Source organism: Globicephala melas, chromosome 11, assembly GCF_963455315.2.
Source record: "Globicephala melas chromosome 11, mGloMel1.2, whole genome shotgun sequence".
NCBI lineage: Eukaryota > Metazoa > Chordata > Mammalia > Artiodactyla > Delphinidae > Globicephala > Globicephala melas.
This window is the reverse complement of record NC_083324.2, coordinates 65693535-65707794: the sequence shown is the minus strand read 5'-3', so window position 1 is coordinate 65707794 and position 14260 is coordinate 65693535. Positions and strand designations below refer to the sequence as shown.

At 42.4% G+C, this 14260-nt stretch overlaps 1 protein-coding gene across 2 annotated transcripts in view; it reads left to right on the top strand.

The window, feature by feature from the left end:
* Positions 1–10868, top strand: part of STK38 (serine/threonine kinase 38) — a 42183-nt gene extending 31315 nt beyond the window's left edge. For both annotated transcript variants that reach the window (XM_030870911.2, XM_030870910.2), the window contains exons 9-14: positions 844–905; positions 5764–5881; positions 6913–7036; positions 7206–7301; positions 8257–8351; positions 8841–10868. In XM_030870911.2, coding sequence (XP_030726771.1) covers positions 844–905; positions 5764–5881; positions 6913–7036; positions 7206–7301; positions 8257–8351; positions 8841–8971 — 626 coding nt within the window. In that variant the 3' untranslated portion in view covers positions 8972–10868. The remainder of the gene's footprint in view (positions 1–843; positions 906–5763; positions 5882–6912; positions 7037–7205; positions 7302–8256; positions 8352–8840) is intronic.
* Positions 10869–14260: the final 3392 nt, after the last annotated feature.

The window sequence follows — 14260 nt, the reverse complement described above, 5'->3', positions numbered from 1 at the left end:
TCAACAGTGATGTTAGCCTTTTTATCCCTTAACTGGGAGCTGTTCCCCTGGTAACCAAAATATGTGGGATGGATTAGGAGATTCTCACAGTTTGAGTCTTTAGAGAGTAAAAATACCTTCCCAGGTTTGCCTGTGATTTGTACTATATGGTGAGGCAAGATGAAGGCTACCAAATGTGTTAAAGGCAGATGTCCAAAAGAGCATTCTTTGGAGCTCTTGAGAAGGTTACAAGGGATGAATAAGGAGCAGGCAAGCAAAAGTAGTAGAGGAAAGAGTCCTGGGAACAACTCCAGATTATATTTATCCTTGGTGCTTCTTTCTGTCATGGCAGAAAGAAGTTTATGAGTTACTTTCACTCTATCAAACCATTGAAACTCTGTAGTAAAATTACAGTTCATCCTTGAGAAGCTTATGTCCATAGTGTATTATATATTCAGAAGTCTCTGATTATGTAAGTTACTACTGTTGGAAATTTGATAGTAATTTTGAGAAGTTGTGAATGTTTTAGGTCCACTTTGGGACCTTTGCTTCTGATGAGACTGAATTCCCTGTGATTCTGATTAAATTCCCTGTAATTTTGTTTAAGGTCTGTCCGTGTCCTCTCTGGCCACCTGATCCACATAGAAGTGTGGCTTACAACTCTTATTGTGTGATTCTTTGAGTTAATGCTTTAGAGCCTCTGATTTGGGCTTATGAATTTGCTGGGAAATGTGTCATCCAGAGTTATTGATGTATGGGCAGAAAAGCAAGACTTGAGGGTCTCATGTGGCTTGAACCAGAGCCTAAAAAAGTAGTAAACTTTATTCCTGAACTTTGATTAGAACTTGTTTTCTCTGCTTTTAGCTTTTCAGAACATGAATTCCAAAAGGAAAGCAGAAACCTGGAAAAGAAACAGACGTCAGCTAGTAAGTAATATTTGTGGCTTCTTAAATGCTACAAACCAAGTATGAATCAGTTTAAAAGTATGCACATAAATTTGCATTTGATAAATGTTTGCAGCTTACCTATTCCTTGTTTTAAATTACCTTAATAGAGCACTGTCATTATGTTGGTAGCGCCAAAAGTAATCTTTTGAAGGAGGGCAGATAATATGAGGTTGTTCTGGTTGTGACATTTTCAGTGGATGACCTCATTCTGACCTTTTACATTGGTGACAACCCCTTTCCTTCCTGTTTTACCTTTTCCCTATGTTTATGGTGGTAAAGGGGTTATATTTAAGATGGAGTTCTCGCAAAATGAAACTAAGTACAAATACCTACCCAGAGCTTTAAGGCTGTGGTTCTCAAACTTTAAAAAGTTTGATTCACTGAGTCAAATCAGTTCACCTGCCCCACCCTTTCCTACTTTATGGTGGAAAAAGGAACTTGGTGATAAAAACTGGAGAGAAATTTAAGGGAAATGCTTACTTTACTAGTATTTGAGTATATACACATAAAATTATGCCCCACAAGCTTAAAAATAAGTAACATTATTGCATTTACCTTGATATCAATAGCATGTTGGAATTTATTTAAATAGTACAAATTCACCAGTGAAATACTGCTGTCTAGGCAAACTTTTATTCTGACTCATTGGTTCATAAAATGCAATGCACATATCCCAGTGTCTAGTTATTGGAGAATTATTGACCAGATATAATAGAAATGTGTATCACTACATACTTAGGCTTTCCTAGAAACCCAATAGCAAATTGAAAATAGTAAAGCTAAACTATAGCAGTTGGTCATTAGAAAGCAAGAATAGCAGGGATGGAAAACTATGACTAACTTGGAATGATGATCATGCATGTGTATTCGCTAGAAATAGTGGCACTTCTGCTTGTTGGTGTATACAGTTGTAACTTGGCAGGTTTGCCAAATACAGTGTTTTGGCCAGACTTCTTAGTAAAATAGTGAATTAGAGTTCTCTATAGTATCTTTAATAACTCATTTAGTAGGTTGCTACTAAGTACCTGTTAGTCATATGTGAAAGTGGAAGCCTTAGGATTAAGAAAGAATCAAAAGAAAGGCTTGCATTTTTTGGATTCATTTAAGGCCCATCAGTGGGTCTCAAGACCATGCTTTGAATATTATGATTTTTATGTTAAACCTGGGTTTTGGAAATGTAGAAAATGAAATTAATCTGTGATATCTTTTCTAACATTAACTTGGGGATACTTAAGTTTGGTATAGCTAGTCACATCATAGCCTTCTTTTCATAGTTTGTTAAGGATTAGGGAATGTCAGGAGCAGATTTGGTCAGGCGCTTCTATTATGTCTCTCATAGAGCAGTAGATCTTAGCCTTGGCTACATACCAGAATCACCTAGGGAACTTCAGAACTTACTGATGCTGGGTCCCACCCCAAGAGATTCTGGTGCAGTTGGTTTGGGGTATACAGTCTCGGTATCTTATCTGATTTTTAAAAGGGCTCTGGGTGATTCTACTGTGCAGTGAAAGTTGAGACCCTCTAAGAGACTATTTCTTAAACAGTAGCTCCTGCATTATTGGGAGACTGATAATTATGTTTTGGAGGGTAACAAAAGGTAAGGAATCTTCTGTGATTAAAAAAATTTTTTTTTAAAGCCAACTAAGATTTAACCTTTGGCGACTGTAACTTTGGGGGTAATTAAGCTTAAATACCTTAAATTATTCTTGTACTCTGAGAAGCTTTATGCCCTTTGACATATGCCAAAGGGTCATGTCAGACTTACTAGGAACCCCTTATAGGTCTATAAGGAAGGAAATGTCCCAAGTTCCATATTTGGAGTTAAGTGTTATTTAATAGTTAATGTTTTTTAATCTGAATAAACTTAGGTTCTCATGCTGTGGTTAAGGTTCTTGCCTTTTTACTCTATCTATAGTAGAAGTGGTCATCCTCATATGACCTCCTCTGATAACTTGAAGAAAGTAAAGCTAACTTTCAGTCTTCAAAAGGTCAGTTAGGGCTTCCCTGGTGGCGCAGTGGTTGAGAGTCTGCCTGCTGATGCAGGGGACACGGGTTCGTGCCCCAGTCCGGGAAGATCCCACATGCCGCGGAGCCTGCGCGTCTGGAGCCTGTGCTCCGCAATGGGAGAGGCCACAACAGTGAGAGGCCCGCGAACCACACACACACACGCACGCACGCACACACGCACGCACGCACACACACACACACACACACACACACGTCAGTTAGCCCTGTACTTTTGACCTGTCGTAAGTGATCCCATTCAGCTAGTACCAAGTTGAAGGTTAATATTAGTTAATACTTAATATAAATTTATTGCTCTAGGTTAAGCCTAACGTATATAATTGTTCACCCTGCCTGCTACTTTTTTTTTTTTTTTTGCGGTACACGGGCCTCTCACTGTTGTGGCCTCTCCCGTTGCAGAGCACAGGCTCCGGACGCGCAGGCTCAGCGGCCATGGCTCACAGGCCCAGCCGCTCTGCGGCATGTGGGATCTTCCCGGATCGGGGCACGAACCCGTGTCCTCTGTGTCGGCAGGTGGACTCTCAACCACTGCAGCACCAGGGAAGCCCCAAAATTACTTTTTAAAAGCAGAGGAGTGGAATTCCCTGTCTGTCCAGTGGTTAGGATTCCATACTTCCACTGCAGGGAGCATGGGTTCAATTCCCTGGTCGGGGAACTAAGATCCTGCATGCCGCGTGGTGTGGCCAAAAAATAAAAATAAAAAAGATAAAGGCAGAGGAATGATAAACATAAAATTGAGCATGGGGGTTAGGAGGAGAGGCAGGAGGATGGGCTGGTGGGTACACTGTTAGCTTGAATAATATCAGTGATACATATTTTGGTTCTTCATTTGGACTCATGGGTATTCATTTTATTATGCTTCATAATTTGGTAATTTTTTGGTATGTAACAAACTTAAAAAATCATAATAAAAATGATAAGCCTCAAAAAAAAATGATAAGCCTCAGTCTGGGAGAAGATATTTGCAATATATAAAACTATAAAGGATTAATGTTCTGATGAATCAGGATTAATGCCTTGGATTCATAAAGAATTACTACGAGGGAATTCCCTGGTGGTCCAGTGGTTAGGACTCCACATTTTCACTGCCAGGGCCAGGGTTCCATCTCTGGTCGGGGAACTAAGATCCCACAAGCCGTGAGGCCAAAAAGAAAAGCTAAAAAAGAAAGAATTCCAAGGAATCAGTAAGAAAAAAGATGATGCAACTGAAAAAAACAACTAATGATCAAAGGATCCGAACAGTAGTAATTCACAGAAAAAAGAACTGAATGGCTAATCAACATATGAATATGCACTCAACCTTACTAGAAATAAGGGAAATGCAAATTAAAACAGCAAGATCCTATTTCATGTTCATCAGATTGGTAAAAATTTAAGAGTCTGACAAAGACAAGTGTTGGTGAAAGTGGAGCACTAGGAGCTCATCCCACTGGGCATGTTAAATAGATGTAACCACCTTGGAGGACAACTGGATGATGTCTGATTAAGTTGAAGATGCTCATGATGCAAGATCCAGCAATACTACCCAGTGCCCAGGACGTGTTACAAGAATGTTTATTCAGGTGTTACTTGTTATTAGTGAAACATTGGAAGCAATGTAAGTGTTTATTTAGAGAAGAATGTATAAAAAACATTGTGACATTTGTATAATGGAATAGTGTACAGCAGTGAAATTGGTGAACTAGAGCTATATGAATAAATCTCAAAATCATAATATGGAGTAAAAACAAGTTTTAGCACTATAGAATAATGCAGTACGGTATGCAACCCTTTATTAAAAGTTGAAATATACAAGAAATTATATGTCATTTATACAAATATCAATACAAGCATAGCACAGGGGTAGTTATGATTTCAGGATAGTTATGACTTCAGTGGGGAGAGGAGGATTCTGGCTTTAATCATTTCTGTAGTTTTGTTTCTTTTAAAAAGGAATGATCTGAGACAAATATCACAGATTATTAACCTCTCTTTAACATGGGTAATGTATACATGGATGTTGTATTGTCTGCTTTTTTTTCTGTATATTTGCAGTATTTCATAATAAGTATTTTTAAAAGTCCACACAGCTGTAGCTTTTAACTTTAGAAGTTGTATAATATGGAAAGCACTTAGATTAGAGCCTTCCATGTGGTAAGCCCTCAAATGCTGAGCACAGGAAGGCTTTTTGACTGTAATTCCCCTAGTATTGTAGTCCTGGTATATGAGAGTAGATTACTTGAATTTAGAAAATACTCTTCTAAGAACTAGTTACATAAATGTTTCAGTTTGATAAGCAGATACTTATAAACCTTTGACCAATAGGTTATAACTTTAGCTTTTGATAATAAAGTTTCCCTTTATGATTTTCCAAATTAAAGAGGTGGAAAGAGGGATGGTTTTGAGCAAGATATTTAATTTCCAAACCAGGCTCTGCCAGTTAACTAGTTCTGAGGCCTTGGGCAAAGCCGTTTTGGGTGTCAGAGTTTTATCTGCAAAGTTGGGCGAATAAGGTTCTCTTTGCTGAGTTTTGTCATAGGCTCATAAGCATAAAAGGAGTACAGGGCCTGGCACTTACTGGGTGCTCAGTTATGGTACTAGTTGCTACGACAGATACCTTTGACCTAGTGAATGGTCTCTCACCTCACTGACAAAGCTTTATTTTCATTTTGGAAGTTCTCTGGCAAGCCAGACTTGCCATTAAGCTGCTGGGCCATCCTGCTTATTTAGTTTGTGGGTAGCTCTAGGTGATACTTGTAGCCTTTGGTCTCTAGAACAGAACTCTGGGCACCCATCTTCCTGCTGGGCTTCCTGATGTGTGTACATGTTTCAGGCCTTCTCCACAGTAGGCACTCCTGACTACATTGCTCCTGAGGTGTTCATGCAGACCGGGTACAACAAGCTCTGTGATTGGTGGTCGCTGGGGGTGATCATGTATGAAATGCTTATTGGTAAGTTGCGTGCTTTCAGAGGACTTTTTCTGTGCAGTCAGGAAAGAGTCCTATGTTGATAATAGACTGTTTCAGGTGGGGGTCATCTAAGAGCACTTTTCCCCCCTCGTCTTTTAAAGTGAAGTTTCCTAGGTAGAAAACGCTGGGCCATCAAATGTATCCCACTATATTATGGCTCCCTGGCACCCTCTCGTGGCTTTGTTGATCATTTATCATGGTTTTCTTCGACTTTTCCATCCTCTCCATCTAGCAACTCTTTCATTCACTGGCATTTATTAAACACCCATTGTATACAGAGAGCCTTCACTGGGCTGTGTCTCAAGCACTCTACTTCTTAGTTGCTGTCCCCCCTTCTCTCTCAAAGCCTTCAGAGCATGGACCCCTCGTACCTCTCTCCCTGTTGATTGGTATGTCTGTGTATTTAGGGGACACATCTGTGGGGCTGGCCATATGCCTGAGCACTAGGAGAGCCCATCTGTCCGTGGTGGCCCTGAGTGAATCTGTGTGAATGACTGGTGTGGCATCGTCTGGCTGTGTTGTCTTTGGGAACACTGGACGCATGCCTGTGGAGGCGGATGTGGTCTGTGTAGAGGGCAGGTGGAGTATTACGGTGACTATCCTTCTCACCTGTAGTTCTCAAAGAGAGGCATGGTGGTCACTTTTCCCAAATAAGGATATTCCTAGAATGGAGTCATTTCTTAATGATGTTGTTTCATCCTTTCGTTTTCCTCTTTGGGCACAGTGAGCCCCGCCTCTGCAACTCTGCTTCTGTCCTCCTTCCTTTTTCCAGCTCCAGCTAGTAGCTGGCTCCCTAGTGGTAACAGAAGCACAACTTCACTTTGGGTTTAGGAGTTTGGGGGAAAATGAACAATTGGTTTAGATGTTTCCTGGGGTGAGTGGAAATCCTGTCCATGTCATGTAGGGAAGGACATATAGGATCATTAAAGATATATTAGAATCAGATTAAGGGGAATAATCTCAGATTCAAAGTTCTGGGATGTGAGAGCTCCGAAGTTCCCTTTTTATTACAGGCTACCCACCTTTCTGTTCTGAGACCCCTCAAGAGACATATAAGAAGGTGATGAACTGGAAAGAAACTTTGACTTTTCCTCCAGAAGTTCCTATTTCTGAGAAAGCCAAGGATCTAATTTTGAGGTATCAGAGAACATTTCCCCTGTCCCCCAGCCAGGCTTTTCAACATGAGTGAATCTATTTTTAAAAATTTTCATCATTTCCTGGGTTGGTCCCTCCTTCCTCCCATTTCTCCTTTTCTTTTTCTGAAGAGACTACTTGAGGTATGCTGAAAGGCCTCTGTCTTTTCCAGATTCTGCTGTGAATGGGAACATAGAATTGGAGCCCCTGGAGTTGAGGAAATCAAAAGTAACTCTTTTTTTGAAGGTGTTGACTGGGAACATATCAGGTATATCCGTATACAAAGTTTCAGGATAATTTCAGAAAGTCTGTAGTTTGCTTAATACTAATTTAGAAGCACCCCTACTGGCAAGCCAAGTATGGGAAGAGAGCTTCTTAGAAATTCAGGGTCTTTTCCTGATTTTCATTCATGGCGAGGATTGGGAGTTGGGGTTTCCTGTCACCCATGTGCCATGGGACACGTTGAAGCCAGCAGTCATTTCCAAAGTGAAGTGAACTTTGGATTCCACGGTGAAAGGACCACCTAAGCATTGTGTTGCACTTGCTTTTACCAAGAACACACCAACTTCTCTAGTGTTAGGAGCCACCAGCAGGACTGTCCCTGCCCCTAGGGTGGAGGCTATCACTGGGAGACAGAGAAGGAAGAGAGGAGTGGAAGAAGCATAGAGTGGGGAAGGGCGCAGAGGGGGAGTGGAGGGGAAACGTGAAACTTGCGGACAGGGCTCGCAGAGAGCTGCCTGCGCTGCACAGACCTCCCTCCTCAGCATTCATTGGTTGAGCAGAAGATGACGTTGTCATCCATTTCATAGTAGTGTTCTAATTCGCATGCTTGTGATTTCTACCTTTGCCTTTTAGCCACTCTACTTCGTTGGCACTTCTGGTAGAAGAGGGGCAGAGCCCTGCACGAGGGGGCATTTAGAGGTTCAGTTTCCCTTTTCAGCAGACAGGGCAGGCTGTCAGGGAGAGTGTGCTAACTTTGGATTTTAATCTCTCCTTATTTTTCTTGTCTTTCTTCCTAGCTATGAATAATTGTTACATTTTTTTCATCATAGTTTTGTTTGGTTGTAGTCAGCTGGTGTGGTTGGTCAGTGGTCATAAGCTTTTCAAAGGAAATTAATGCTGCCTGCCAGTGGACCAGGGGTCTTTTTTGGAGAAAGACTTGATTACTTGTGATCCATATGTTTACTAACCGTAGTAATTTTTGGCATGTCTGTCCTTGGCAGAGAGAGGCCTGCTGCAATATCTATTGAAATCAAAAGCATTGATGATACCTCAAACTTCGATGAGTTTCCAGAATCTGATATTCTTAAGCCAACAGGTAATTCTACCACTGCCTCAGGCTGCCTTATAAGTGCATTATTTCCCCCAAATTTTGGGGTGATGTTTACAAATCAGGGTAGAGAACATGGAGAGGAACTGCAGGCTCTTTGTAAGTATTTTTCCAGTGTTAATGCAGGGCAGCAGTGAGACCTTGTTGAATGGAAAGTAGTGAATACAAACACCCATATTTAGCCTGCTCAGCTGGATGGGTGAACCACAAAGATTTGTTCTCTTCTTATTTATTAAATTAAAGGTTAGGTAATCTGAAATGACAGAAATGAGAAAATAAAACTTTTAAAATATTGTGAAAAACATGAGGTTCAGAGAACATAGGCAGGCAAATGTAGAAATTTCGCAGAGTGAAAAATAACTTTTCCCAGATAGAAGCTGTGATATGTTCTTCAGAATGTCATGTACTGAGTGTCAGTACTGAGTAGTCCATCAAGGTAAGGCAGTGAATCAACTCTCACATCTGTTTCTTTCCCAGTGGCAACAAGTAATCACCCTGACACTGACTACAAGAACAAAGACTGGGTCTTCATCAATTACACATACAAGCGCTTTGAGGGTCTGACTGCGCGGGGGGCAATACCTTCCTACATGAAAGCAGCAAAGTAGTTTCCTTGAAATGGGATCCTAAATCGAGCAGTTCTTTGTACAACATCATGGTTTTCTTCTCACATAACTGTTTTGAAAGAGCTTCGAAGAAGTTTATGGAACCTACCAACGTGTCATGGTAAACTCCTGAAATGTGATAGTAAGTGGATTCTCTTCCATGATGCATCTGATGACCTGTAGAACAAAGACAACCATTTTTACTACATCAGCCATTAACGGCTGTCCTGCTTCTTTAGAAGCATCATGAGCCAATTTGATGTTTTAAAAAAACTTGAGTTTTCCTAAGTTCATCAGAATGAAGGGGGAAAAACAGCCATCATCCAGCATTGAGATTGTAACATATACTTACTGAGTATCAGCCAATTCCTGTGATTTTGTGACATATGCTTGCTACCAAGCCCACCAAGTATTTTTTTTCTTTACAGCTAAAAGTTCCATAGTACTAAGGAAACAAAGCAATAAAGAAAGCTTCAGTAGCCAGCATTCTGGCTGAAGGAAATGATCCACCATTCTGAGTGGGTGACGGTGGTAGTTTCTCCCCAAACCTCAGCCTCGGGCAAGTAGCTTTTTATAGCCTCCATTCATGGTGCACTTTATTTATGGTACTAGGATAAAGACCCTCAGTCCATTTTGATTTCCTTCTACCCATCTGAAATACTCATGCTGCTTTTCTGAGTGTTGATGGGAAGATACCAGCTTGATCCTTTGTTGCTCTTAGAAGGCCCAAAAAGCCACTGGGCATTGATTGCCAAGGAGTCCTGGATCACGTGGAAAACCCTCACTTTCTCTTCACGGCTGTATTAGAAAATCCCTTTGGATGTTGCCGTGGACTAGCAATACCCACAAGTGCTGCCAAAAGGACCTCGGTTTATTCCTGGGAACACAGCAAGGAGAGCCCAGGCAGAAGCAGGAGGCCTCGAACCCTCTTGGCTAAGGTGCTGCTCCTGCTCCGTGTCCAGACCTCCCTGCAAGTGGTGAAGGAACGAGCCCAATACAAAGCGCAGAGCCAGCCTGCAAATCCGTGCGAAGTTCACGCCTCAATCTTTGGTGCAACTGTATTTGTATCCTCTTAGTATTTCTCCTCTCACAACTTTAAGTAACCATTTTGCCTTGGAATCATGATTACAAATTTTTCCTTTGCAGATGCCTTCCTGGGGGATGGTCCTCTTCACCCTAAAGGGTCACGTGCAGGCCTGGGCTGACCAGGCCTCTCTGCTGTGGTGTTCTCTAGAGAGACCCTCTGAATTTTAGCACAAAGTGCCTTTTCTTTCACAGCTGCCACCGCCTTTAGAGGACTTTTGCTGCATCAGAAGAATGTGGAGGCTCCATATTAATGCATTATTACTTTTAAAAATTTTGATAACTCTTAAAGCATCATTTGCACCTATGTGGTAACTTTGCCTGTTGCAGAGTGTCATAGCCAAGCCACAGCTGGGAGACTGCTTTCTGCCAGTCTTGAGGTTGTTAACATCAGCTATGAAAGGAAAGTACGTCCTAGCTTAGCCATTCAGAAAAGAAAAAGAAAAATGGACTATCAGAGTTACAGTAGTAAGTGAAACTGCTTTGGGTTTTAATGTCTTAGAGGAAGAAAAAAGAATATTAGGGAAATATTAACTCTGGATGAAGGTAATGTGTTTCCCCTTATTCTTTCATTCATGGTTTGCTAGTGAAAAGGAAGTGAGATTCTTTTGTGTAACTTTGTAGCTTCTTTGGATTACCAAATAGTTGGGGTCTTGACCCCTATGTGTTTTGCAAGAGTATGTGGTAAGCATGGACAATGAGAGGTAATGGGAGGGTGGTAGGTAGTCTGTGTGTTGGGGAGTGGCAGGGGATAATTTGTTTTTGGGGGGGAATGCCCACATTTTAACTTTTAAATGTCTGAATAAACTGTGTGAAAACAATAGTATAAGTCTGTGGCTCGTAATTCAAAGAGCCAGAGTGCTGATGGCTTCCTCTGACCCTTTTGTCTGCAAACCGTTAAACGCTGAAGACCACCTTTAGGCAAAATGCTTTACCATCTCAGGGAAGATGGGACCTGCTTTTTTGTTCCCTGAGAACAAGTCTTCTGAACTGCAGTTCATGTAAAGAGACTGTCTTCTGTTGGCCTCACGTCTATGCTCTTTTCACCTGGCTCAGTGTTACTGGGCAGTGGGCACTCGTGCAGTAAGTGCAGTTAGGCCAAGGGGAAACCTGCCGACGAAAGTTCTGTAAACTGGTGGACCCTTTATACAACTGTTTGTTTGTAGCTCAGCCCCATTTTTTTTCAGCCTGGGGTTGACCAGGAATCTCACAAGCTCCCAGGATGGACTTCTCAGCTCCCTGTGTCCACCAGAGCAGGGCTCTGTCTCTGGATGTAGATTTAAGGAGTCTTATGGGTCCCACTTCTTACCTCCTTCTCTGGGTCAGGAAAAGGACCCTCAGGCAAAGAGGAAGGGGCAAAGACCAACCAGGGTGGGAACTGCAGGCAGAGGTTAGTTAAATGCAGCCTAACAATGTATTGTCATTCCAAGGCTCATGAGTTTCAAGAAACATGTCGGGAACCACTGGCTCAGTGTTGGTCCTATTCACAGATAATTCTGTGTCCTGTCTCTTAGGAGAAGTTAGAAAATAATAGAACTTGAACTGTACTGCATACTAAAATGAAACAATGCTGATGTCATTCAGACTCCTTGATTCAGGAGTACATCAGAATTTTCTTCAGTACCTATTTAAGAACTTCAAAAGTGAGGGGAATCCTTTGGGATTAATGGTCAGGCTGTGAAATAGCAGATTGCTAATTTTAACGCTCATCTGTATAGTGTAGGAAACCTCTGCCACTGATTGCTACTACTGTTTCTCTGAATCATTTCCTTGGAAAGCATATTTCCTGGATCACCTTCTCCTGTTACTCTCTCCTGGGCCTCTGTGTGTAACCCAAACGGTGTTTTGAATTGAATGCAAAAGGATTCAGTGAATGGTATTTTCCTTTCCTAGTTAGCAACCATTTCCCTGGAATGATCTGTCAAAACCAACACTGACTTAAAAACAAGCCTCCACGCTGCTCTTTAGGCATATTTTCAGAGAAAAACATCTTGCCCACATAATACTTAAGCATTCATAAAATACAGAGCTCAATCCCAGGTACACTGGGGATGCAGTAGGGAAGCCCACTGTGGTTCTGAACCACAGATCAGTTTGAGGAGAGACTTCCCAGCCACAAAGTTGGCTTAACAGAATTGCAGCATCAACTATAAAGTTATCAGTATGTTAGTGTTGCTGTAACAGTACTATTAAGCCAACCCTGAGTTGTTGGGAAGGTTGAGGAAGCTTCCCAGAGGTGTTAGTAAGTAGCAGTGATTTGGCAGAGGGTAAGGTGAGCAGTGCAGGATTTGGGAGGCTGGTAGGTATTGTCCCGTGCTGTGACAGAGGTGTGGAGCTATGAGTAAGTCTTGCTTCCTGAAAAACACTCTCCAGTCACTTTCGTTACTTCATTTCCCTCTCACTTCAGTCTGGTTTCTTCCCCTTGTGTGAAACACATTAGTATTAATTATCCCATGTGCAAAACGTGCTAGTACTAATTTTAATAATCACTCCTCTGTTCACTGGCGTCCTAACTGCCACATCCACTGGCTTCTCTTCAGCCCTCATCTACCTGACCACCCTGCTGCACTCACACTGTTGAGTTAAAACAAAAAACTCTCCTCCCACCTCTCTGACTTCCTTCTTGGTAGTTCCTCTGCCACTGCCCAAATGCTGGTGCTCCTCAGAGCAATGCCTTTGCCTTTTTTTCACTCGTGTGATCTCCCCCATACTGTGGCTTCAGCTGCCGTTTTTGTGGTGAGATCTGCAAAATGACCATCCTGCCTGGATCTCTCCCCAGAACTCTAGATCCCATGTAGCCGAGTGCCTATTAGAAATTGCCACCTGGAAGGCCTCTTACAGGTGCCAACTGTCCTTATGGAGCTCCTCTTGCCTCCACAGCCTTTTTTCTAGCTCATTCTACCTGCTGTCCAAGCCAGAAATTTCTTACATGATTCCCATCAGTAAACGTATATAATTCTGGGGCATGATTGTCCATCCTACCAGTGTCTTCATCATTCCTTGCTGAGTCCATTGTTGTGATCTCTTAGCTGACCTTTGTCCCTGGTCCTTCCCCTTTCAAGTCTGTCGTCCTCTCTGCTGCCAAAGAAACTCTTAAATTTCAAGTCTGATCATGTTATTCTCCTGCATAAAATCCTTCAGGCTCCTGAGAGCTTATATAATGAGACCAAACACCTTTGTCTGAGGTACAAGGGCCCTTCCTTACTCTGGCCTATCTCTGCATTACTATCCTCCCCCTGCCCCCACCATCCTCTTCCCTGATGACAATAAGCAACTAGTGCACTTTCGCATTTTTGCTTATACGGTTGCGTTGGTCTGGAATACTTCCTTTTGGATTCATGAATCCAAAACGACTAGTATTTGTCTTTCACAGTTTGGTTCATGTGTCATGTATAGAACCCTCCTGTGAACTCTCCTCTAATTTTCATAGTAAAAACTGGCTACTCCATCCTTATGCGCTTCCTGAGTGACCTGGACTATTTATGAATCTGTCTTTGTGCAATTATAAGAGCCCTCTGAAGGGAGGAACTGTGTCCTAGTCAGCATGTCCCTGTGACCAAGCAGCACTTGGCACTGAACATACTCAACGGGCCATGCCTTCAGAGCATGTCCTTAACCTCTGTGCTGACAAAGGCAGGCCTGCCAGGGAGGCCCTGGCTGGCTTCAGCACCCCTTCAAGTTGTCAGTGTCACCAGAAAGCTGCTCAGGCCAAGTGTGCTGAGGGGAGCTCAGGAGGCACCTGACTAGAAGAGGGCCGAATTAGCAGAGGATGAGCAAGATGCCCCAAAGCAGTGTTTCCCAGGGACCTGCCTGGACCCTGCCCTACCTTCTTAAGCTGCCTTTCATGCCTGCCATGCTTCTTCACTTGCTTGAAACCAAAAGTAGAACACAGAAGTTTGCGAGTCATCTTACCTTTCAAATTTACATTTGGTTTTGTGGGGTACTACTTGGTTGGATTTGAGGGTTCAAGGGGTCTTGAATGCAAGTTAACCAGAAACTCAAAAGAGAGCAGACCATTATGGCTCTGGAACCTGTGAATTATAAGAAATAGCAGGGTGGGAAAAGCACATACAGGCTCCAGGCCAGCCGCGCCCCCGCCGGCTGCTGTAGGAAAGAGCCTCTCCTGGGCAGTCCACGTGCTGCTACTCTCTGTCCCCTTTAACATCTTGAGTTCCAATATTATTTTCTGCTAAAAAACAACAACATGGA